At 49.8% G+C, this 24,213-nt stretch overlaps 1 protein-coding gene across 1 annotated transcript; it reads right to left on the reverse strand.

Annotated features, from left to right (window-relative positions):
- Positions 1-1,594: 1,594 nt before the first annotated feature.
- LOC146027185 (uncharacterized) lies at positions 1,595-21,809 on the reverse strand. The gene is made up of 9 exons (XM_083158143.1): positions 21,711-21,809; positions 20,826-20,913; positions 14,554-14,678; positions 14,203-14,291; positions 12,952-13,022; positions 11,693-11,834; positions 8,962-9,073; positions 5,940-6,051; positions 1,595-2,816 (listed from the first exon to the last, which is right to left on the reverse strand). Exons 2-9 carry the CDS (start codon positions 20,898-20,900, stop codon positions 1,743-1,745), a joined length of 1,800 nt encoding a protein of 599 aa, XP_083014269.1. The 5' UTR covers positions 20,901-20,913; positions 21,711-21,809; the 3' UTR covers positions 1,595-1,742.
- Between the last annotated feature and the right edge of the window lie 2,404 nt (positions 21,810-24,213).

A 24,213-nucleotide genomic window follows, 5' to 3' on the forward strand; every position in this document is an offset into this window, starting at 1 on the left:
TCAGTCCTTGGCCCTCTCCTCTTCTCCCTCTACACCACCTCTCTGGGCACCCTCATCAACTTCTATGGTTTTCATTACCACCTTTATGCTGATGATACCCTAATCTATCTCTCCTCCCCTGACCTATCCCCATCACTCCTGTCCAAGGTCTCAGAATGCCTCACGGCCATCTCAGCCTGGATGACCCAACGCTTCCTGAAACTAATGGCTAAAACTGAACTTCTAATCTTCCATCCCCCGAACATCCCCTCTTCTCCCACTATCTCCATCAGCATTGGTGAAACCGAGATCACCTCCACCGACCAAACGCGCTGCCTCGGTGTCATCATTGACGCCTCCCTCTCTTTCACCCCCCACATTCGTGCTCTCTCACAGTCTTGCCGCTTTCACCTACGCAACATCTCACGCATCAGACCATTCCTCTCCACTGACGCGACCAAAATTCTCATTCACTCTCTTGTCATCTCCCGCCTTGACTACTGCAACATCCTTCTCTCTGGGCTACCTCTCACCCGCCTCGCACCTCTCCAAACCATTCTTAACGCTGCTGCTAGGCTCATCTTCCTCTCCCGCCGCCTCCCCCCTCTGTCTATCTCTTCACTGGCTCCCCATTCCTTTCCGAGTTCTCTTTAAACTCCTCACCACCACCTACAAGGCTCTCTCCTCCTCCACCGCTCCTTACCTCTCTTCACTGATCTCTATCCACACTCCTTCTTGTCCTCTTCGCTCCATCGCTGACCGCCGACTGACCTCTCACCTAATCACCTCCTCCCACTCCCGTGTCCAAGACTTCTCTCGCGCTGCCCCCCTGCACTGGAACAACCTCCCGCCACCCATCAGGCTTTCTGATTCCCTTACCTCCTTCAAGCGCTCCCTCAAAACCCACTTTTTTCGACTAACCTATCCCTCCTCCTAACCTCTTTTGATCCTCCTATCCTGCCTCCGTTCCTACTTATCCTGTTGTTTTTCGTTCGTCCACCCACCTATTTTTAGTATGTTAACTCTTATGAGTAGGGTCCTCCTTCCTCACGTACTCACCCTACCTCTTTACCTCACCTGTCCTCCTTTCCTGTTCTTCTCTTCCTCTGCTTCATCTTCAGTCTCCTCGACAATTTTGACACCTACTTCTGAACTGATGCTGATTTTATTTCTACCAGCTATACCCCTATTTATACTGTATTTTTCAACACACCCTGTACGTTACCTTGTCATTTGTTTTTTGTTTGCTATGTACGGCGCTGCGGACACTTTGCGGCGCCTTATAAATAAACGTACTACTACTACTACTTGCACAGACACTGAATACTGTCTGCTGTGTCCTGAGTCGATGGCGACCGAGTTACTATATATATATATATATATATATATATATATATATATATATATATATACACTGGATACAGGATCCTGATGACGGGGTTCTGACCCAGAAACGTTGATGTCGCACTTTTGATCACTAAAGTTTGGTTTGAAAGGTCTTGTGGCGTGTCGCCTCGTCTACATTACTATACAGCATATCAGAGTTCTCTCCCATAAGGAAGGCACCCAAGCAAGTTTTGTTAGAAGGGACCTGGAGTGCCGGGGTAAAGTCAATGTATATACACACACACACAAATAGATTATACACCTGTATAAAGACACTCATGTATATTACTGAAAAGATACGTCAAATTGATTAAAATAATTGATGCAGACGATTGGCTGCTGGTATCGGCTACACCTCTGGATGATACCGGTGGGGCTTATTCTGATATGTCTATTGGTGCTGTCGGGATACTTATAACCGGGATTGCAGTGAGATGCGCTGGGGTGGGAGAGTATTTTCTTTCTCGTTCACCAAAACCATTCTTGGGGCTTTCCGCGGTTGACAGCTCCACCGCTCTACCGGATGGACTCCTGCCTCCATCTGACACTACAAGGATCTCACCGACTCCCTTTTCTGTTTCTTCTGCAGTAGATCCCATTGTTGTCTGACCCCTGAAATCTGCTCTGGGTGCGCTTATTTCCCCTGGCACAGGCCCCGGCCTCCCTTCTCTGCTTTCAAGCGCCAAAGGCCTTGTACTTAGAGGCCCAGGACAACTGTCCATTCCAGAGGCTGGCCTCACCTGGTCCTCCATGATATCACTCGTTATTGAGGCCGAATTATAACTCTGTACAGAACTGCGCGGGCGGTCAGGCGACGACAATGGTTTTGAGATGGATATATAGCTCCATTTTCGTATTTCACCCCCACTATTCAGCCTCAGACTCTGGGAACTCTGCGCTGTCGGGCTACTTGGACCAAATGACCGTGAGGCATGGTGTGACCTTGGATGAGTCGTTTGCTTATGGTCTGCTGCTTTCTTAGGATTCATTCCATTTATGATAATTGGCCCAACATGACCAGATACATTCTTCGTCTCCCCGGTAGGAATTGCCCTCAATGTTGGTTGCACTTCCTGCAAGCAATATTTCCCATCACCCTGACTTTTAACTTGTTCCCCGTTGGAGACGTTCCCCTCTGTGGTAAAGTTCACCTTCTGCTTTGTTCCGTCTGCTGATAAGAAGTGAATCACGACTTTCTCATTGTCTGACAATAAAACGTTATTGGGTTTGTTGTTCCTGGTTGCAGGACGTAATGTGGGATGAGTTTTTATTGTATGCTTGATGTAATCAGTGATGTTTTTGCACATTGAGTCTTGTCCCCTTTGACGCCGTGTGTCACCTGCTGAGTCTGAATCTGTGGGGAGCTTCCTCTGTAAGTCAATCGGTGGGCGAAAGACAACAAACTTATTGTGGTGGTTGCTGTCAATCACCGGTTGGGTGTCCCTTATTCTCTGCAAAATACAATAGTCGTTTGTTACTTTATGAATGATATATATGGAAATATAAGTTATTCAAGAGCTATTTCTTTATCATTCCCAACATTGTATTGACAATATATAATACAATAATTATATTTGATATTGCAATCATCTTACTTATAGATTTAATACTTTTGCGAAATTGGACCCTATAGGGGTGTACATATGGTGCGATTGCCTTGCTGGATCGATCCTTATTGGATCGATCAGGATCGAATTGCATGGCAAGCAAAACGCATTTGATTTTGACTATATAGATCTGTACTAGATCTGTACTAGATCTGTACTAGATCTGTACTATATAGTCTTGCCTGCACAGTCTATTCGATATAAGCTATGTACACACACTTCGTTTTGCTTTAGATTCTATATTAGATTTGATGTTCTATTAGATCTGGCATTAGATCTTCCCATTCAATTTGGCATTAGATCTGTATTTTTGCATTAGATATCGATATCGAATTCGATTTACATTCATGGTACATTGTACACATTCGATTTACTGGATTGAATTCGATATTTCCTTGGCTGAGCAGTCTATTTTTCTTTTCGATTTTGAGAAAATGGGAGCGCGCCATTGAATCGAATGCAGATCGAAAGTGTCCTAAAAACCATTCGATGTGGATTCGACTTCTATAAGCAAAATCGAATCGAAAACAGGGAAATATGGAAGCATGTGTACACAGCTATAGACAAATGGTGCATAAACACGGTGAGATTTATTTTCTATTAGACCACTATTAGATCTGGGTCTGAGTATAGTTCTGGGTTATGGTCACACAGTGAGATTTACTTTCTATTTGACCCAGTGGCGTAACTATAAATTTTGCTCCCCCCTGCCAAAAAGTTTGTGGCGCCCCCCCTCCAGGCTCCTCTCCGGCGCCCCCCCTCCAGGCTCCTCTCCGTCGTGTTTCCCCAGCGTGTGACGTGAAAACATCACACGCATAACGGAGAAGCTGAAGCAGGAGAGAGGAAGAGAGACCAGCATACGCTGTTGCTTCCCTTGGCTCCGATGCATCCCAGGCCGCCCTAGCACACCCATCCGCCCGCCCATCCTGTACGCAGTAGCCACTAGCCGGCTCTGTGTACAGTCAATTGAATCAGTGGGGGGATTTGACATCTCTGCCATAACCGCACCCGCGCTGCGGCTGACTCGCCTCCGGTGCTCAGTCAGTGGGCAGCGGCAGGCAGCAGCACATCAGTGCGTCGAGCGGGTGCCGGCGCCCACACAGACCCTGCTGCTGCTTGCTCCATCAAGTGGCTGCTGGGGCTGCCTTACAGTAGTTACGCCACTGATTTGACCTCTATTCTAACTGTGTCTGGATCTGGATAGTCTTTCCTGACATTTTTCTATTAGATTTCTATAAAATTTTGCTTAATTAAGCAAAAGGTACTTGTGTATTATCACGGCGCCCCCGATTTTAAGTCGCACGATTTTTCATCGCATCGCATGCCATACACCCGATGCATTGCGATTCGATGCGATGTAAGCCCCCTATACGATGTTAAATTGTATAAGCACCCTAATGGGTGCTTTTAAGCACCCTAATGGGTGCTTACAATGTTAAATGCACCCCCACGCCACCCCCCAGTATGAACGTGAACCCGAAGCGTGGCGAGCGCAGCGAGCCCGCGCGGGGCAGTGGTAAGCGTCCTACGACCTTTTCATACCCCCACTATCCACATCGGCGTGGAGTTGATCTTATATAGTGTGGCGAGCGCAGCGAGCCACCGAGCCCGAAGCGTGGCGAGCGCAGCATGCCCCGCGAGGGGACGCGTATACCTGTGAAGTTATGCGCGTTATACAGCCGCCCCTCGCAGTGTAGGGGGCAGAGCACTATGTTACCAACAGACATCAGGACCAGGGTGGATACTCAGTGGCAGATACAAGGCTGAGTGTTCAGTGTAGGGGCAGAGCACTATGTTACCAACAGACATCAGGACCAGGGTGGATACTCAGTGGCAGATACAAGGCTGAGTGTTCAGTGTAGGGGCAGAGCACTATGTTACCAACAGACATCAGGACCAGGGTGGATACTCAGTGGCAGATACAAGGCTGAGCGTTCCGTGTAGGGGGCAGAGCACTGTGTGACCTACAGACATCAGGACCAGGGTGGATACTCAGTGGCAGATACAGGGCTTAGCGTTCCGTGTAGGGGGCAGAGCACTGTGTGACCTACAGACATCAGGACCAGGGTGGATACTCAGTGGCAGATACAGGGCTTAGCGTTCCGTGTAGGGGGCAGAGCACTGTGTGACCTACAGACATCAGGACCAGGGTGGAACCACTCATATATTATATAAGGTAAATATACTTTATTTCTTATTTCAACACCATGAACTCCACCCGAAAGCAGGAATGTACAGTATTTCTTATTTACATTGTCATTAAAGCACACAGTGATCAGCTCACCCCCGCTAGGGTTACACACACAGCACACCTCATAGGTCAAATACTCTGCAATAAACAGTAATAGCAACTTCAAAGGGTCAATGGAATAAACTACTCTCGCCACAAGGTCAGTTTGCCTCATGTTTGATCCTGGTTGTCCTTGGTCAGAGTCAGAGAGACTGTCCTAACTTTGTCCTGAAAAGCGCAACACAGGCCATTGGGGGAGTGCTGCTGCGGGGGAGGCACTGCCAGGCTCTGGAGAGGACACACCCACAGTGGCGGATCCAGGGGAGGGGGGCAAATGTAGTTTCTTCTGGATGCACCCCTGCACTCCCAGTGAACCTACTGTCACTCTGGCACTGCAAGCACCCACAATATAATCTGACATTGCTTTAGCCTCAGTTCATAGACACTCCGTAGCTAACTTTCCACATTCTATGGCGTCTCGGGAGAGCGGAGGTCGCACCTTGCACATTGCTGGGTGGACGATAGAGAAGCATCGATGCAAAACAAAGGCGTCTTGCATTGTACAACCACTGCAGGTGACGGACAACTGTGGCAAAATTGGGGGACCAGACAGAATGAGAGCAGCTTCCCAAGCCACCGACTTAGCTGAACGCACCTTGTATGCCACAAAATAGTCACATTTCCCATTCAGCGTTTATCCATGTGTGAAAGCATTAGACGTTGGAATACATTATTACCCCGACACCTGCTGCATCTCTCTTCTGCGCAACAGTTATCACTCGAACGTCAGATTTCTGCATCTCATCCTCAATGGTCAGAGAGATGGCGGCCGCTTTCCGGATCTTCTCGCTAAGAAAAAAGTGCATATATTAATATTACAGGTATTAGGGCCCTGATGTTCTGATCATTTTAAGTGAAAAACGGGCTTTACTGAATATGCTCATGGACCTGTATGGACCTGTATGTAGAACGTAAGCTCTCAGGAGCAGGGCCCTCTCTCCTCATGTGCTTTCCCTTGTCACCTACACCATTTTGATGGCATAAAATCCTGTGGTTTATGCCACGCTGAAACTTATGTCAGTGCCGGTTGCTGAGGCAGCTGGGGTTATGTGCCCTGTACTTGTCCTCTGCTGATGCAGCTGGGGTTATGTGTCATGTACTTGTCCTCTGCTGATGCAGTTATGGCTATGTGCCCTGTACTTGTCCTCTGCTGATGCAGCTGGGGTTATGTGCCCTGTACTTGGACTCGGCTGATGCAGCTTGGGTTATGTGCCCTGTACTTGTCCTCGGCTGATGCAGCTAGGGTTATGTGCCCTGTACTTGTCCTCTGCTGATGCAGCTTGGGTTATGTGCCCTGTACTTGTCCTCTGCTGACGCAGCTAGGGTTATGTGCCCTGTACTTGTCCTCTGCTGATGCAGCTATGGTTACGTGCCCTGTACTTGTCCTCTGCTGATGCAGCTTGGGTTATGTGCCCTGTACTTGTCCTCTGCTGATGCAGCTAGGGTTATGTGCCCTGTACTTGTCCTCTGCTGACGCAGCTAGGGTTATGTGTCCTGTACTTGTCCTCTGCTGATGCAGCTGGGGTTATGTGCCCTGTACTTGTCCTCTGCTGATGCAGCTTGGGTTATGTGCCCTGTACTTGTCCTCTGCTGATGCAGCTATGGTTATGTGCCCTGTACTTGTGCTCTGCTGAGGCAGCTATGGTTATGTGCCCTGTACTTGTCTTCTGCTGACGCAACTAGGGTTATGTGCCCTGTACTTGTGCTCTGCTGAGGCAGCTATGGTTATGTGCCCTGTACTTGTCCTCTGCTGACGCAGCTAGGGTTATGTGCCCTGTACTTGTCTTCTGCTGACGCAACTAGGGTTATGTGCCCTGTACTTGTCCTCTGCTGATGCAGCTATGGCTATGTGCCCTGTACTTGTCCTCTGCTGATGCAGCTGGGGTTATGTGCCCTGTACTTGTCCTCTGCTGATGCAGCTATGGCTATGTGCCCTGTACTTGTCCTCTGCTGATGCAGCTGGGGTTATGTGCCCTGTACTTGTCCTCGGCTGATGCAGCTAGGGTTATGTGCCCTGTACTTGTCCTCTGCTGATGCAGCTTGGGTTATGTGCCCTGTACTTGTCCTCGGCTGATGCAGCTAGGGTTATGTGCCCTGTACTTGTCCTCTGCTGATGCAGCTATGGTTATGTGCCCTGTACTTGTCCTCTGCTGATGCAGCTTGGGTTATGTGCCCTGTACTTGTCCTCTGCTGATGCAGCTATGGTTATGTGCCCTGTATTTGTCCTCTTCTGACGCAACTAGGGTTATGTGCCCTGTACTTGTGCTCTGCTGAGGCAGCTATGGTTATGTGCCCTGTACTTGTCTTCTGCTGACGCAACTAGGGTTATGTGCCCTGTGCTTGTGCTCTGCTGAGGCAGCTATGGTTATGTGTCATGTACTTGTCCTCTGCTGACGCAGCTAGGGTTATGTGCCCTGTACTTGTCTTCTGCTGACGCAACTAGGGTTATGTGCCCTGTACTTGTGCTCTACTGACGCAGCTAGGGTTATGTGCGCTGTACTTGTCCTCTGCTGACACAGCTAGGGTTATGTGCCCTGTACTTGCCCTCTGCTGATGCAGCTAGGGTTATGTGCCCTGTACTTGTCTTCTGCTGACACAGCTAGGGTTATGTGCGCTGTACTTGTCCTCTGCTGATGCAGCTATGGTTATGTGCCATGTACTTGTCCTCTGCTGATGCAGCTATGGTTATGTGCCCTGTACTTGTCCTCTGCTGATGCAGCTACGGGTATGTGCGCCGTATTTGTCCTCTGCTGATGCAGCTATGGTTATGTGCCATGTACTTGTCCTCTGCTGATGCAGCTATGGTTATGTGCCATGTACTTGTCCTCTGCTGATGCAGATATGGTTATGTGCCCTGTACTTGTCTTCTGCTGATGCAGCTAGGGTTATGTGTGCTGTACTTGTCCTCTGCTGATGCAGCTATGGTTATGTGCCATGTACTTGTCCTCTGCTGATGCAGCTATGGTTATGTGCCATGTACATGTCCTCTGCTGATGCAGCTAGGGTTATGTGCCCTGTACTTGTCCTCTGCTGATGCAGTTAGGGTTGCAGTGCAGCCCAGAATTACCCAGGTGCACAGTTACCTGCTCTGAGCTAGAACCCCCCCCCCGATGTAATCTCCCTGCACCTCTTACATCCTCAGCAGGGGAGCCAGTCACGGCTCTCACAGGAACTCCTCTTGCTGGTGTCACGGTGACACCTGCAATCCCAGCAGGCACCGCTGCTCCCATAGTTACCGGGGAGGTCTCATGAGGCCTCATCTCCCGCACCAGCAAGCGCTCCCATCCCAGCTCAAGCTATTGGACTGGAGCTGCCCCCCCCCCCCCCCCAGGGACCAGCGCCCAGGCTGCACCCTAATCAGTCTATTCGATAATCAGGCCTTGATTACTGGTCTCTCTCTTGGTGGACATGAATTACAGTGGTATTGTGGGAAAATTTACTTCCTACAGCTTGGCTACATCTTGTTTCCGATTGGCTGGTAGAAGATAAATGAGCCCCTATCGGTACATTTATTTTGCCTGACAACTAACAAAGAACCAAAGCAATGATCTAACGTGACTAATAATGCATGTACAGCCTGCCCCCTGCTGGATCTGGTTGGAACTTTATTTAGCATATTGATAATCCTGATCTGTACAAACCTCCCTGGTGATAGATGGTCTTCAGGGAAATGCCAGGAGACAGTGACATACATATTACCTGGAGGGATTGTTGTTATCGGTGATGATGCCGCTGACACATTCAGATTTCTTGGCCGTCAGAGTTCCATCAGCTCTTTGATCGTCCTGCCCTAGTGGCTGATGGGAATGATCTGTTGAAATTTGTAAAAGCCAGATTAAACAAATCATAAGGAATAGCCAGAAGTAAGTAGAGATGGCCATCGACCATTGATAATTAAAAAATAATCGATGGTCTATGTCCGATGTCAAATGCTTTTGCCAATCGATATGGGAGAACCTGTTGTCAATAGTATAGAAGCATAAGATGTATTATCCCCCCCCCCCACGAGTGCTGTGACATGACGCATAGCTCCACCCTGACATCTGTAAAGTCCCACCCCCAGGCCCACGGGCCAATCATTGAAAGCATAGGGATGCCCATTGGCAGGTGAAACCATTTATGCACACTTATAGTTTTGCCATTGATGATAAATATCAATGATGAGCACATGATGACCATCCCTAGGTGAAGCAATTGTCACATGTCAAAGGATACATCCAAAAATATAAGGCAGAGCCAAAAGTAATGGTCCCTACACACGGGGAGATTTCAGGGCATTTTCTAAGCAATCTCACTAGATCACATCGCTCCGTGTGTAGGGACCATAGCTCTGACCCCCCCCATGTAATCTCACTGCACCTCTTACATCTTCCGCCCTGTAGATAATACATCCATTAGTCAGTGTTAGTATTATCCATTAGTCAGTGTCGGTATTATCCATTAGTCAGTGTCAGTATTATCCATTAGTCAGTATCAGTATTATCCATTAGTCAGTGTCAGTATTATCCATTAGTCAGTGTCAGTATTGTCCATTAGTCAGTGTTAGTATTATCCATTAGTCAGTGTTAGTATTATCGGTACTCTTTACCTAGAACGGCGCCAGCGATTGAAATCACGGTCGTCGTGGGTAAAAATCGCGGTGATCGCGGTAATCGCGGGCATCACGGGTAAATCGGGATGACCGCGATGCCCGCGATGACCGCGATCACCGCGATTTTCCCATAGGGAACAATGTTAAAACGGCAGATTGACCGCGATTTTACTGTTAAATGCCTCAATGGACCCGATTTGGGGCCAAAAAGGCCAAATTAACCCTTAAATGTCCCCCCAAATTTTTAACGCCACCCCACGATCCACGCCAACCCGAAGCGTGGCGAGCGCAGCGAGCCCGCGAGGGGCGGCGGTACGCGTCCTCCGACCTTTTCATGCCCTACTATCCACTAGGGCGTGGTGTGAGAATATAATAGTGTGGCGAGCGCAGCGAGCCACCGAGCCCGAAGCGTGGCGAGCGCAGCGAGCCCCGCGAGGGGACGCGGATACCTTCACAGGTAGACGCGTCCCCTCGCGGGCTTCACAGGTGTCCGCGTCGCCACGGACACCTGTGAAGCCCGCGAGGGGACGCGCATAACTGTGAAGGTATCCGCGTCCCCTCGCGGGGCTCGGTGCGCTCGCCACACTATTATATTCTCACACCACGCCCTAGTGGATAGTAGGGCATGAAAAGGTCGGAGGACGCGTACCGCCGCCCCTCGCGGGCTCGCTGCGCTCGCCACGCTTCGGGTTGGCGTGGATCGTGGGGTGGCGTTAAAAATTTGGGGGGACATTTAAGGGTTAATGGGCTCTGTGGCCCATTTAACATTGATTCCTATGGCCAAATCGGGTGGATTGAGGCATTTAACAGTAAAATCGGGTCCATCGCGCCTTTTAACATTGATTCCTATGGGAAATCGGGAGCATCGCGTCGCGGGCATCGCGGGTACATTTATGGCCGGCCGCGACGCGACCGACACGATTTTCATGTTTAACATTGGTTTCAATGGGAAATCGCGGGCATCGCGTCGGTCGCGTCGCGGCCATACATTAATGTACCCGCGATGCCCGCGACGGGCGCCCTTCTAGGTAAAGAGTACCGTATTATCCATTAGTCAGTGTCAGTATTATCCTTAGTCAGTGTCAGTATTATCCATTAGTCAGTGTCAGTATTATCCTTAGTCAGTGTCAGTATTATCCTTAGTCAGTGTCAGTATTATCCATTAGTCAGTGTCAGTATTATCCATTAGTCAGTGTCAGTATTGTCCATTAGTCAGTGTTAGTATTATCCATAAGTCAGTGTTAGTATTATCCATTAGTCAGTGTCAGTATTATCCTTAGTCAGTGTCAGTATTATCCATTAGTCAGTGTCAGTATTATCCTTAGTCAGTGTCAGTATTATCCTTAGTCAGTGTCAGTATTATCCTTAGTGTCAGTATTATCCATTAGTCAGTATTAGTATTATCCATTAGTCAGTGTCAGTATTATCCATTAGTCAGTGTCAGTATTATCCTTAGTCAGTGTCAGTATTATCCTTAGTCAGTGTTAGTATTATCCATTAGTCAGTGTCAGTATTATCCTTAGTCAGTGTTAGTATTATCCATTAGTCAGTGTCAGTATTATCCATTAGTTAGTGTTAGTATTATCCATTAGTCAGTGTCAGTATTATCCTTAGTCAGTGTCAGTATTATCCATTAGTCAGTGTCAGTATTATCCATTAGTCAGTGTTAGTATTATCCATTAGTCAGTGTCAGTATTATCCTTAGTCAGTGTCAGTATTATCCTTAGTCAGTGTCAGTATTATCCTTAGTCAGTGTCAGTATTATCCTTAGTCAGTGTCAGTATTATCCTTAGTCAGTGTCAGTATTAGGTCGCATTAATTAGTGAATGGGAAACTGACCGATGCTCCCGGAACTGTGCGGCGGTTCTCTAGGAGATGGTAATGAGCCCCATGTATGGCTGTATGGAGGGCGCAGGACGCTACAGATGGGCCCGGTACTTCCCTCCTGACACAGGGTATCCAGGTTTGGAACACATTCCACCTACACAAATAAAAATGTCGGTTTTCACCTTGATTATCTTACATAACAGATTTCCTGATCTGTCTTCCTCCTGTCAGCAATAGGACTCAATCATAAAGCGCGCCCGATATGCAGCACTGCACCCAGGTGACCAGCCCAGATCACACCTCTGCGCACCTAGAAGTGACTGACAAGTCATACCGCGCAACAGCCCCGGCGTCATATCACCGCGGCGCTACCTAGCACAGTTACTACTACCACAGCAAGGACTGGCTCTACGCTCTACACCCCTATGTTATTTGGGAGACATTGGGAGTATAGTGTAGGGATGTACATGGCCACATAGTGCTGGCCACACCCACACAGCACTAGTCACACCCACGCAGCACTGGACACACCCACGCAGCACTGGTCACAGCTCCTCCCCTGTACAGTATCAGCTCATGAACATTTCCAGCCCCAGCCCGGATTGTGCGATGGGAACATCCGTCCATACTTAAAGGTGGCTGTGCCTATGTGACATCATGGCTATGGCCATGGTCTATGTGACATCAACTGGATCTCTGTATGTGCTCACATCTGAATACTCTGCATAGTCAGTGATGTCACTGGGTCCGGTGACACCAGGTACGCACATTGTGGCCCTGTGTGGCCTAGCATGAAGGGATGTGACCTCGCGGGAAGCCACACCTCAATCTGGGGTGTGGTCTTGCTTCAAAGGCGTGTGGTACCTTGTAAATCTCCAATTATATCACTCTGGGGGCGTGCCCAGCAGTCCTGCCAGCTCAGTGTCACTTTTGGTGTCATCCCCTCATGGGTGTAGTCCGCACCCCCTAGTGACACTTCTCATAGTAATTCTGCACACCCGGGGTTGCAGCTGAGACATGTGAGACTGGACTGCCCATAGTTGCAGACAGGTGCAGTCACTACAAGCCGTGGGCAGAGCAGACGTGTACACATGTCCCTATATGTCTCATCTGATTGGTGGGGACATGTCCTCTGGAGGACATGTGACATAAAGGTCTCAGCATGTGGCGCACAGCAATGAATGGGCAGTGGCACACAGCGGACAGGTCACAGTGCGCCCATTTGCTGACTTGTGCTGCAGCGACTGAAGAACGCTGCCCGGGACCCTCACCTCGCTCCTCCACGGCCTCCGCTGCTGCGCAGACGCACATCTCAGCTTCATACACTTCATAGATTCTCTCTCTGTGGCAGGGACACAACAAATCATTGTGTCAGACACACAATACACACTGTATGCCATTGTTATACACCAAGCTCAGGACCAAACGTATATAAGTATATAAATATAGATCTGTGTAAAACCTCACGTACCTCCCCAACTAGGGGGACATTTACAAAGATCGGCTATCGCTGCTGACCACCGTGTATGAAGCTTTTTACATAAGTTCCCCTGGCCAAAGCATGAACACTTTGTCCGGTCAGCCCTGGTCGGGTCCCTGGTGGAATGGGGACACCCCCCTCCCCCCAATAAAGGGGTCCCCCCCTGGGCACCCAGGCCCAGGGTGGAGCCCTGGGCTGTCCCCAGCGCCCCTGGGTAGTGGGGGCCAGACTGATGCAATAAAGTGTTAAAAATATAAAAAATACTGTATTGGGTATTGTAGTAGAACTACAAGCCTAAGCAAGCCTCCCCCACATTCTGGGACTTGGATCAGGAGTGATAACACATGTACGCCACATTACCTCCTCCCAGCCCCTGACTTGGTGAATAAATCCTGGTAACGTGCGCACTATTATTGCTACTTGTTGACGGCTTCTGCAATGTACTTTTGAGCTGTGACAGTGTTTACATTCACTTTGAGCTGTGACAGATTTTAGCCCAGATTTAACTCTCCACCCCGCCCCCCAGTCCCTATCTGCTCCTACCTCAAATCTGTCTTCACAGCTTCTTCTTTTTATATCCAGAAAATTTAATACAGATCTGTGTCCCTGCAAAAATTGCTTTCACTTTCTGTTATGACATCTTTTAGCACACAAAGGAGTCATTTGGTTGTAGAGTGGCCTCTAGTGGTCACTGACGGTACTTCACCTCATGGAGGTTAGGAGCAGTTAGCAGTTTAAATTTATAGATGCCAACGTTTATACAAATTTACTATAATACATTGTATGCCCTCTTCAATGCTGCCAAGCAGGGTGGCACATGGTTGTATGGCGATTCCCCATTCTTCCGCAGTGGATGCGTCCCTACTCGCATTACGCCATCTCGCTGGTCTAAGTGTTCCCCCGGTATCCTCACACATTTACTCAGCAGGGAGTACCATCGGCCAGACTTATACTATGGAGCCTCCAGCAGCCTCGGGAATTATCGCGCCTCCTGCTCGCCTTTGTCGTTAGTAAACTGCCGACGGTAGAATTAGGGAATTACCTTCATCCTCAGAATGCGGAACAGCGTAGAAGCCAGCTGCAGTGGAGGGACGTGTACCGGACTGGCCAACGGCATTGGTGATCGGGCTCCTGAAATAGTGATGGAAGGCATAGGTAAATAGCAGACATTTGGCAGGATCCATACTCGTTTCTCCGACATCAGAATCCCGACTCGCTGCGCTCGCCACCTACTCTATTCTCCATCTATGGAGGTCACGGCCCCCATTGCCTGTGTAAGTCGGGATTCCAACTGTCTGCTCCTGAAAGTCGGGATTTTGATGTCGGAGAAACGGCCGTCGGAATCCCGACTGTCAACAGGTCATCTGGCACCCCCGACGGGAGGACGCCTCACCTTGAGGACCGGTGTGAATCTCCCTCTCTTCCCCAACGTTCCCTGGCATGAGTCTCTGGCTCAAAATCAAAGCAAAGGGGGAGGTTCAGGGTCTGTATCCTCTGCATGTAGCTCAGGTGCCGGTTCTAGAATAAAGCAAATATTCACATGTCAGACCAGCACCAACTGCTGGAACAATGCTGGTTAGTACAAAGGCTGTGTGTAATGTACTAAGACAATAATGCCCATATACCCACACCTGGGGTTTCATAGAAATAATTTCTTATACACTTTCCACACGTAACAAGTTATGCAGAGAACGGTCGGTGGGGACTGAGGGTGTTTCTGTTCCAGAAGCTGCCCTTTACTCTAAGTTTTGTAGTGATGAAGCCACGTCTCGTCACCGTTAATGGTTCTTTACAAGAAATGTTCGTCTTCCTTAGAGTATTGGGACACATTTTGTTTTCTGAGTTGTTTCAGTTCCCATCCCGCACAAACTTTTGGAAACCCGTCTGTTGTGGATTATTGTATAGGCAGAGCCATGGCTGATTTGCAGCATAATCCACTGTCGCTCGTCTAGCAAACAGAATCAGTTCACGCTCAATGTTTTTTTTTTTTATGGCGTCCGGCTCCATCTTCATGGCTGACACTTGTGCGATCTTCTTTAAACTTTCTCTAGCCATCAGAAGAACTTCATAGCAACAGAACACTTTCTCCATACTGTGCACAAAGTCTTCAGTACATCTCGGCACACCCTCAGACCACATACATAATACCACTGCCCGCTGCTCTTCTTTCCTGCGGATCACAAGTGGTGCCGCCATTTTCTTGCACTTTAGTCACAAATGAACTGACGCAAGACGTTCAGACCTGCGCAGCAGTGACTGGGGAGACCACGGCCTAGGGCCTGATTCAGGCCGCTTTGCTCGGCTGCCCAAGTAATTATTGACTGACCGCGCAAGCATATGGGCCCTTATTCAGGTTCATTCGTTCGCATGCACACACGCACGCAGTGTTACACTTGATAACAGCACGTACGCATCTTGCAGAGTCACGCCTATAGGGCTTGCAAACTCATGCGTTCGCACCCATACTAAAAAGGGTGTGGCCTTTCATTGCGTGCAATTAAAACTGCTCGCACGCGCCAACACATTTTCACACGCACACACACCACAGTGTGCGTGCGAACATGCTCTTGTCCCTAATATATATGTTGCATATGTGAGTTGACACATGTCGACTAATGTTGACAGTGCAAACATGCTACACATGGCAGAGTGAAAATGTACATAAAGGTATGTTATATAAGGGCAATTAATAAATGTGTTAAGTGCATTTGCATTTGTGGCCTTCAATTCACCATACCATAATAATTGAAATGTGTCTGCTAACACTTGTTTGGTTTTGTGATACAACCTGAAGTGGAGCAGAGTTAAATGATTGTCACAATCAACAAATAATTGGTCACAATGGTGTTCAGGTGCTATTGATTTCCCCATTTCGCTACTGTGTTTTAAGCGTACGAATGAGCAGTTCACAAGAAGTATGGTGTGCGAAACTGAAAACCTGCTTTGAGCTTGCGAAACTTTTGGAGTTTGTGTGGGAACAATCCCTGTTGCAGTCATGCGAAAGCAAACCCACCACTCGAAGTGAACGCCCACGTGTACACCCATGTGTACGCCCAGTTTTGCTCATTATACTGGACGCGCCCATACAAACGCCCACATCACGCCTACTGGCTAAACCTTCGCTCGGACGACAGAAACCGCTTGGAAGATTGCTTGCGAATAGGAATTTCGCAGTTTGCACATGCGCATTGCGTACACTGCACATGCGCAATGGGAGCAGTTGGGTGATACATGCGAATTCGCATGCGAACGTGTCAATGTGAATAAGGGCCATGGTCCGCAGTGTGTGAGCCGTCCGTTTAAACAGAGCCAGTGATGGGTAGCCATCGCTGGCTGTTGGCAAGGTGATTGACACAAGGGCAGCAATTGTAGGTACCATGGCATTTTCTGGGCGTGCTGCCTAAAAAAGCAGGGGGGCTAGCTGTGGGGAGGGAGGGTCACTGACATCAGCAGCCCCCTCCATCTACCCATGGTGATTGCAGCGCCAAATAAGTCTACGCTTAGCCGACGGATGTGAACATGGGGAAACCATTCGAGGGTGAGGGATTGTAAACGTATTCACAGCCCTGGACAGGGACGGAGGGAGACTGTGGCGGGCGGCATTTATCTGACGGTTAACCTCTGAAGACTCGCAGCTCAGATCGGAATCAAGCCCTCTGTTACACTGCAGGTGGGGCAGATGTAACGTGTGCAGAGAGAGCTAAATTTGGGTGGGGTGTGTTCACACTAAAATCTAAATTGCAGTGTTAAAATAAAGCAGCCAGTATTTACACTGCAGAGAAACAAAATAACTCACCCACATCTAATTCTCTCTGCACCTGTTACATCTGCCCCACCTGCCGTGCAGCATGGTTCTGCCCAGTCATCTTAAGCCTCTAAAGGCCCGATTTCACTGCCCGATCCATCTGAATCGGGTGAAATCCGGACCAAATCGCATAGTGTATGGGGGCCTTAAGATTTGCTAAATCTTATGTGCAGCCGGGCAGGGGACGCTGGAGCAGGAGGCTGTGCTCCCGGTAGGTGGAGGGAGCAGGGTGGCTGGGACGCTGCGGGGCGGACGCTGCTATTAGGGAAGAGGCAGCGGAGTGTGGACGCTGCGGGGGACAGAGGCGGCACTAACGGAGAGCCGGGCAGGGGGAGCCGCCGGGATATGTCAGCGCTGAACAAAAAAAGCCCATACAATGAATGGGCAGCCTGTGATTGGCTGAGCGCTCTCTTAGCCAGTCAGCAATTGGCTGAGAGAGCGCTCAGCCAATCACAGGCTGCCCATTCATTGTATGGGCTTTTTTTTTTCTCAGCACTGACAGTGACAGCTCCCGCCGCCTCCCTCTGCCCGGCTCTCCGTCACTATCACTGTCCCCCGCAGCGTCCCATGCACGCTGCCTCTGCCCTTCTTAGCAGCGCGCATGGGACGCATCCGATTTATCACATGTAAAAAAATGGCACATCAAGTGCCAAATCTTATCAAGCTCCCCCGGGGAGCAGCTGGGGAAGCTCAGGGGAAATCGGGGCTGCCTTGTCCTTACGACAAGTTGCCCTAGTGTATCTGTCCAAGATTCAGAACGGACGGGCTGTACAATTCAGAGCAGTCGCTCATAAAGCTCCTGCTCATCTCCCTCATGTGTGGCTGCGGGAAGATGAGCAGGGCGAGCGACTGCACACGCCGCAGACCGCGCTGCAGAACCCGCCGCCGCTGCCACCCCTGACCCCCCACCAGCAGTAGCACCCATCGCCACCCCCACCTCACCTCTCCTCTCGGCGGCAGCGCGGCGGCATCGGGACCGAAATGTTTAAAAAAAAATAATCAAATTTCAAAATGGCCGCGGCCAGCCAATCACGGCTCGCTGCGTCATTGCCCCGCCCCCTAGAGCTGGCTATATTAGCCAGCTCGAGACGGGGTAGGGGCAGTCAGTCCGACGGCGAAGGAGGAGAGAAGAGCTCCTGAAGTCCTGGGAGGCGCGGCCAATGCAAAAGAGCTTAAAAGGCCGCCGCCCCCAGGTGAAGAACACAGATGAAGAGGCAGAAGCCCTGGGAGGCGGCGGCCATGCAAAAGAGCTTAGGGGGCCGCTTCCCCAGGTGAAGACACCGCAGAAGCCCTGGGGGGGGGGCAGGAGCCCCCCTGGGTGAAGACCAGATGCAGTTAATAAAATACTAAAACATCTGTGTTTGTGTTTTATTTTAATATTTCCTTTACAGAGGGGCTATAGGTACCGACGGGCCTTTAATGCCCCACATGCTGGTACCTGTGGTTCTCCCAAGTGCCAGCATGTGGGGCAGGCTTGCTGGGACCTGTAGTCCTACTGTAAAAGACAATATTACTGTTAAGCTATCAACCCTGCACCCACCGCCCAGGGGTGCAGGGGATAGCCCCGGGCTGCAGCCCAGGCCTGGGGTGCCCTGGAGAGGGGGGACCCCCTTATTTGGGGGGTCCCCACCTCCCCAAAAACTCCCGGCCTGGGCGGACTAGTTAGGGTGGGTAATGCTTTGGCCACGGGACACCATCAAGCGTGTCCCCTGGCTATGGCATTACACCCCCTGCTAGTGGAGCCTGGTGCTGGTCTCCAAAATACGGGGAACCCCTATTCATTTTGTCCCCCGTATTTTGGAAACCAGGGCCAGCTCAAGAGCCTGGTGCTGGTCCCCAAAATCCGGGGGACCCCACGCACTTTGTCCTCTGGATTTTGGGAACCAGGACCACTCAAAAAGCCCGGGGCTGGTCATGCCTGGGGGGGGGACCCCATGCCATTTTTTTATTTTACAAAATGAATGTCTGTATGACAGGACGAGACGCTGGACCCCGGACTTGGTAAGCATTTTTTTTTATGTCCGTTCCCACTGTACCACCAATGTTTAAAAGTTTGCATATGGGGGGGGGGGTCGGTTCTGGGGGAACCACTAGCCACCAATGATTAACTTTTTTTTTGGGGGGGATATTAGGGGGAGGTGAAAGAATACTTATTAAAGAGTAATAAGTAATGTTCAGTAATAATAACATTTTTGTGATGAAGTGCAGTGTTTCACTTTCTGTGACAGATTTGAAATCTCCCGTGCTGAATCTCCCAATTTGAATCTCTGACACAAATCTCTCTGTATGTGGCTCATTGTCTGAAATGAGCCACAAGAGTGAAATCTCTTGTGCTGAATCTCCCGTTATGTATCTCTGGCACACATCTCTGCGTATGTAGGGCCCTTAAGACTCTGTGGAGCCCCTCACATGCCTCTGGCGTGAGGCCAAAAAGGGGAGTGGACTATGGTAAATGGGGCGTATCTTAGAGGGCAAGCCCAGTGACATCACTCAAGACGGTGCCCTGCATTCCCGGTGACTAGTCGGCTCCTCCTCTATGGGGTGTGGATCGTATTGTCGACTCGACTTAGGTCGACAGTCATTAGGTCGACACCGTTGGGTCGACAGGCAACTAGGTTGTCAGGGTTCTAGGTCGACAGGTGTCTAGGTCGACATGGGACCGGGTCGACATGGGTTTAGGTCGACATGTGTTAGGTCGACAGGTCACGAGGTCGACATGGGTTTTGTCAGTTTTTTTACCCGAATGTCGACACAGTTGGAAGTCAACTACAGCCCCTCGCATCGCTCACAATGCTTCGGGCACACTATTTTATTCTCCCACCACGCCCTAGTGGATGGTAGGGCATGATATACCGCCTGTCGGCACATGTCGGCTCAAGAAACAGTGAAAAAACCCATGTCGACCTCGCGACCTTACCCATGTCGACCTAACGCATTTTTCGACCTAAAACCATGTCGACCTTGTCCCATGTCGACCTTCATCTATGTCAACCTAGAACCCTGTCGACCTTGTTGCCTGTCGACCCAACGCTGTCGACCTAATGACTGTCGACCTAAGTCGGGTCGACAATACGACCGTATAGCCCTCTATGATAGGAGCCGGATGCTGCAGGAGAAATGTCACACCTCAGTGACATCAGTGTGTGACCCGCACCCCCCCTCTTCTGATGCCACTGGCTGTGGATAACGTGAACATGAAATCCCGACGGTCAAAATCCCGAATGGGTCAAAATCCCGACATGGACACAATCCCGACATTTAATATCCAGACAGGGTCAAAATCCCAACATATAGAATGTACAGGTGAAACAGTCCACATGCCTTTCGGCCGACAGGTGCGAGATCGACATGGGTTTTTTCACTGTTTTTTGACCTGAATGTCGACACAGTCGACATGGACACAGTTGCAAGTGAACCGCAGCCCCTCGCATCGCTCACAATGCGCTCGGCACACTATTTTATTCTCCCACCGCGCCGTAGTGTATGGTAGGGCATGAAATACCGCCTGTCGGCACATGTCGGTTCAAAAAACAGTGAAAAAACCTCATGTCGACCTTGCACCTGTCGACCGAAAGGCATGTAGACTATTTCACTTGTACATTCTATATGTCGGGATTTTGACCCTGTCGGGATTTTAAATGTCGGGATTTTGACCCTGTCGGGATTTTAAATGTCGGGATTTTGTCCTTGTCTGTATTTTGACCCATTCGAGATTTTGACCCTGTCGGGGTTTTGACCGTCAGGATTCTGACTGCATCCCGTTTAATCAGTGGCACATGTTACATGTAGGAAACGTGGCCGGAGCTACACATATGTGTGTGATGAATTAGCGCATCTGGCAGCCGTGTTACAGACCCTACCTTGGCGTGTTTGTCCAGGACGTCCTGCGAATATTTATCTAGAGCTGCGAATCCGGATAACAGTCTCTGCGCCATGTCTACATTAAAGCTAAAGGACAGGAAGAAAGTCCGTTTAGTTGTCTGAACACTGGATGTAATAAACATGCACAGAACTACTTCTAGCACAACGGTAATGGGGCCTACACACGGGGAGATGCTGCTGAGCGATCTGAGCAATGTTGGCCACTCAGGATCGTTCGGCAAGATCACTCAGCATTAGGGTGGCCAATTCTGGGATCGGGATCTGCGGGCTCCCAGGATTTGGCCCTTAAAACGCTGGGATTTCAATCCTGGGGTTAGAGTTTCCAATCCCGGGATTTCGGGATTAGACTGCATGCCAGCCAGCGTCTGAGCCCATGCCTGGCTGTGTGGCTCTGCGCAGCGTGGTGAGGTCAGAGGTCATGCTGCACAGGTCACACAGCCGCATCGACCGCACAGCCTGGGTGTTATTTTTTATTAGGGAAGCAAATACCGGGATTGGCTTCCCTACTCAGCACATCTTGATCTTACGTCCCCTCCCCGCGCTCTACATTTTTACTGCGCGCCTTAGGACATGGCGTCACACCCCGCATCAGTGAAGATAGCAGAGGAGCCCCTGCCTATTTTGTCAGTCCCAGGCCCCCACAATTTCTGATGGCAGCCCTGGTGCCCAGTGTGCGTGCCCAGTGCTGAGTATGTGTGTGCCCAGTGCTGAGTATGTGTGCCCAGTGTGTGTGCCCATGTGTGTGCCCAGTGCTGAGTATGTGTGCCCAGTGCTGGGTGTGTGCCAGTATGTGTGCCCAGTGCTGAGTGTGTATGCCACTGTGCTAATGAGTGTGTACAGTATGTGGGAATCGGATGTGGCACCTGTACAGCTTCTGTCTTCATATTATTGCGACACTGGATCAGTCTCCTCCAACGTGGCCGCTCCGGGAAGCGTCCGTCTGGTCGCTTTGGATACTGACCGTCAACCTGACCTGTGTTTCATGTCTGCCACTAGAGGGCGCTGCTGTTACCGGCAGCCTGTGTTTCATGTCTGCCACTAGAGGGCGCTGCTGTTACAGGTGTAACCTGTCTGTGCTCACTTCCACAAGAGGGCGCTGCTGTGGCTTGCAGATATAGGCAACTTGTGGGACTGCAAGTGCCAGCATGCCGAGGCATGAAGGGACCTTAGTGTTACAGCTGCAGCATATTACTGCATATACTGTATAATGAGGTCGTGGGAAGGAAATTCATGGCAAAAAAGTTTTAATAAATCACCATTAGGGAGCGTGTAGTAAGATTATGTGGCCCATAACAGTGCAGTACAGCCATCAGCAATGTGGGTACAGTTTATGCGAATGCGGGATACATATACACTATCCCTATGCTTATACCGTCATTATACCGACCCTGGTACAGTGAAGTGAAAATAACAACAGTAGCCCTACCCCCTGCATGGGTCTTCAAACTGTGGCCCTCCGGCTGTTGTGAAACTACAAATCCCAGCATGCCTTGCCACAGTTTTGCTATAAGGGAGTGTTAAAACTGTGGCAAGGCATGCTGGGATTTGTAGTTTCATAACATCTGGAGGGCTACAGTTTGAAGACCCATGCACCGTACTCCTCTCCATTATCAGCGTAACCCTATTCCCCCCTGCAGCCTAGCCCTAACTCTACCCTTTATCACATGATAGCGAGTCGTTTTCTGGGGGGCTCGTGATAGATTGACTAGGTCGACACTCATAAGGTCGACAGGGTGCAAAGGTCGACAGTGAAAAGATCGACAGGGTCCAAAGGTCGACACAAAAAGGTCGACATGCATTTTTTTTACATTTTGAGCCGACATGTGCCGACAGGCGGCATTTCATTCCCTAACATCACTACGGCGTGGAGGTAGAATGTAATAGTGTGCCAAATGCTGCGAGGCACCGAGCCCGAAGCATGGCGAGGGGACGCGGTACACTTAAGGTGCCCACAGATGCATCGATCCTTGCGTGCGTTCTGTGCTTAACAAAGCTAGTACAAAAAGTATGTGCAGCACATACTTTTTGTACTGTGCGATGAGGTGCCGCGGGAGCGCGCACCCCATCGCATAGCATCGCACCACCGGGATCGGTGCGTGTGTGGGCACCATGTCGACATAGACTCAAAAAACATGAAAAACTAATGTTGACTTTTTCAATGTCGACCTTTGGACCCTGTTGACTTTTTCACCATTGACCTTTTGACCCTGTCGACCTTTTGACTGTCGACCATTAGTGGTCTACCATATGACTGTAGATGTAATATACCAGAACCGTTTTCTGGGTGATACAAAACTACCTAGAATTGTATAGTGATCACCATCGGTCAAACATCGGGCTGCTTTTATCAGCCTAAAAATGATTGCAGCTAATTGGATGCCCCCACAGACGGATAGAGGCTGCCAGTGATATCATCCGAAATCGATGCCACAGCCAGACTGGCCATCTGGGATGGGGAAACCCTTCTATGCAAATGAATCAGGTCCTGATGTAATGCTCCATGTAACACTAGCTCCCCACCCTGTTCTGGTGATGGGGCACAATTAGCAGCTCCACGTCGCAATCACATCATACTTGCCTACACTCCTGGAATGGACGGGCCCTCTCCTCTCTGTATGGGCCCCCTCCTCTTTAGCTGCCTGCTGCATACCTTACAAGATCAGATGGATGCAAAGCTGGATATTCTGGGGATGTGGCCTATCAGCAAGGGGCGTGGCCTATACTCAAGATGCTCCCACAAGGCCACGCCCCATTTCCGGACTGTCTTTGACCCAATTTGGATGGTCCCGTGAAAATCAGGACAGTTGGGAGATATGCTGCTGGCAGCACTAAGCACAATAGGACGCTAGCTGTCCGTTATAGTCCACTGCGGATGCACAGGTCTCCGGCAAAATGGTGTGATGGCCATTTTCCAGTAAATTCCCCTACTGTGCAAACTTCAGTGAAAACGGCCGCCACGGGACTGCCTATTGCTTCGGACCCAGTGTGTCGTCTGCAGTTTGGGCGGGATGCGGTCATTTGGTCTACTGCATTATGGTCGACAGTCATTAGGTCGAATCCATTAGGTCGACATGCTAAAAGGTCGACATGACTCTAGGTCGACATGGGAAAAGGTCGACATGATTCTAGTTCAAAAGGTCATTAGTTCGACAGGTCATTAGTTCGACAAGGTCATTAGTTCGACATTGTCTATGTCGACATTCACAAGGTCGACATGGAGTTTTTCACTGTTTTTTGAGCCAACATGTGCTGACAGGCGGTATTTCATGCCCTACCATCCACTAGGGCGTGGTGGGAGAATAAAATAGTGTGCCGAGCGTAGCAAGGCACCGTGCCCGACGCATTGCGAGCGCAGCGAGCGATGCG

Source organism: Crinia signifera, chromosome 8 (assembly GCF_055691185.1).
Source record: "Crinia signifera chromosome 8, ASM5569118v1, whole genome shotgun sequence".
Classification (NCBI taxonomy): Eukaryota; Metazoa; Chordata; class Amphibia; order Anura; family Myobatrachidae; genus Crinia; species Crinia signifera.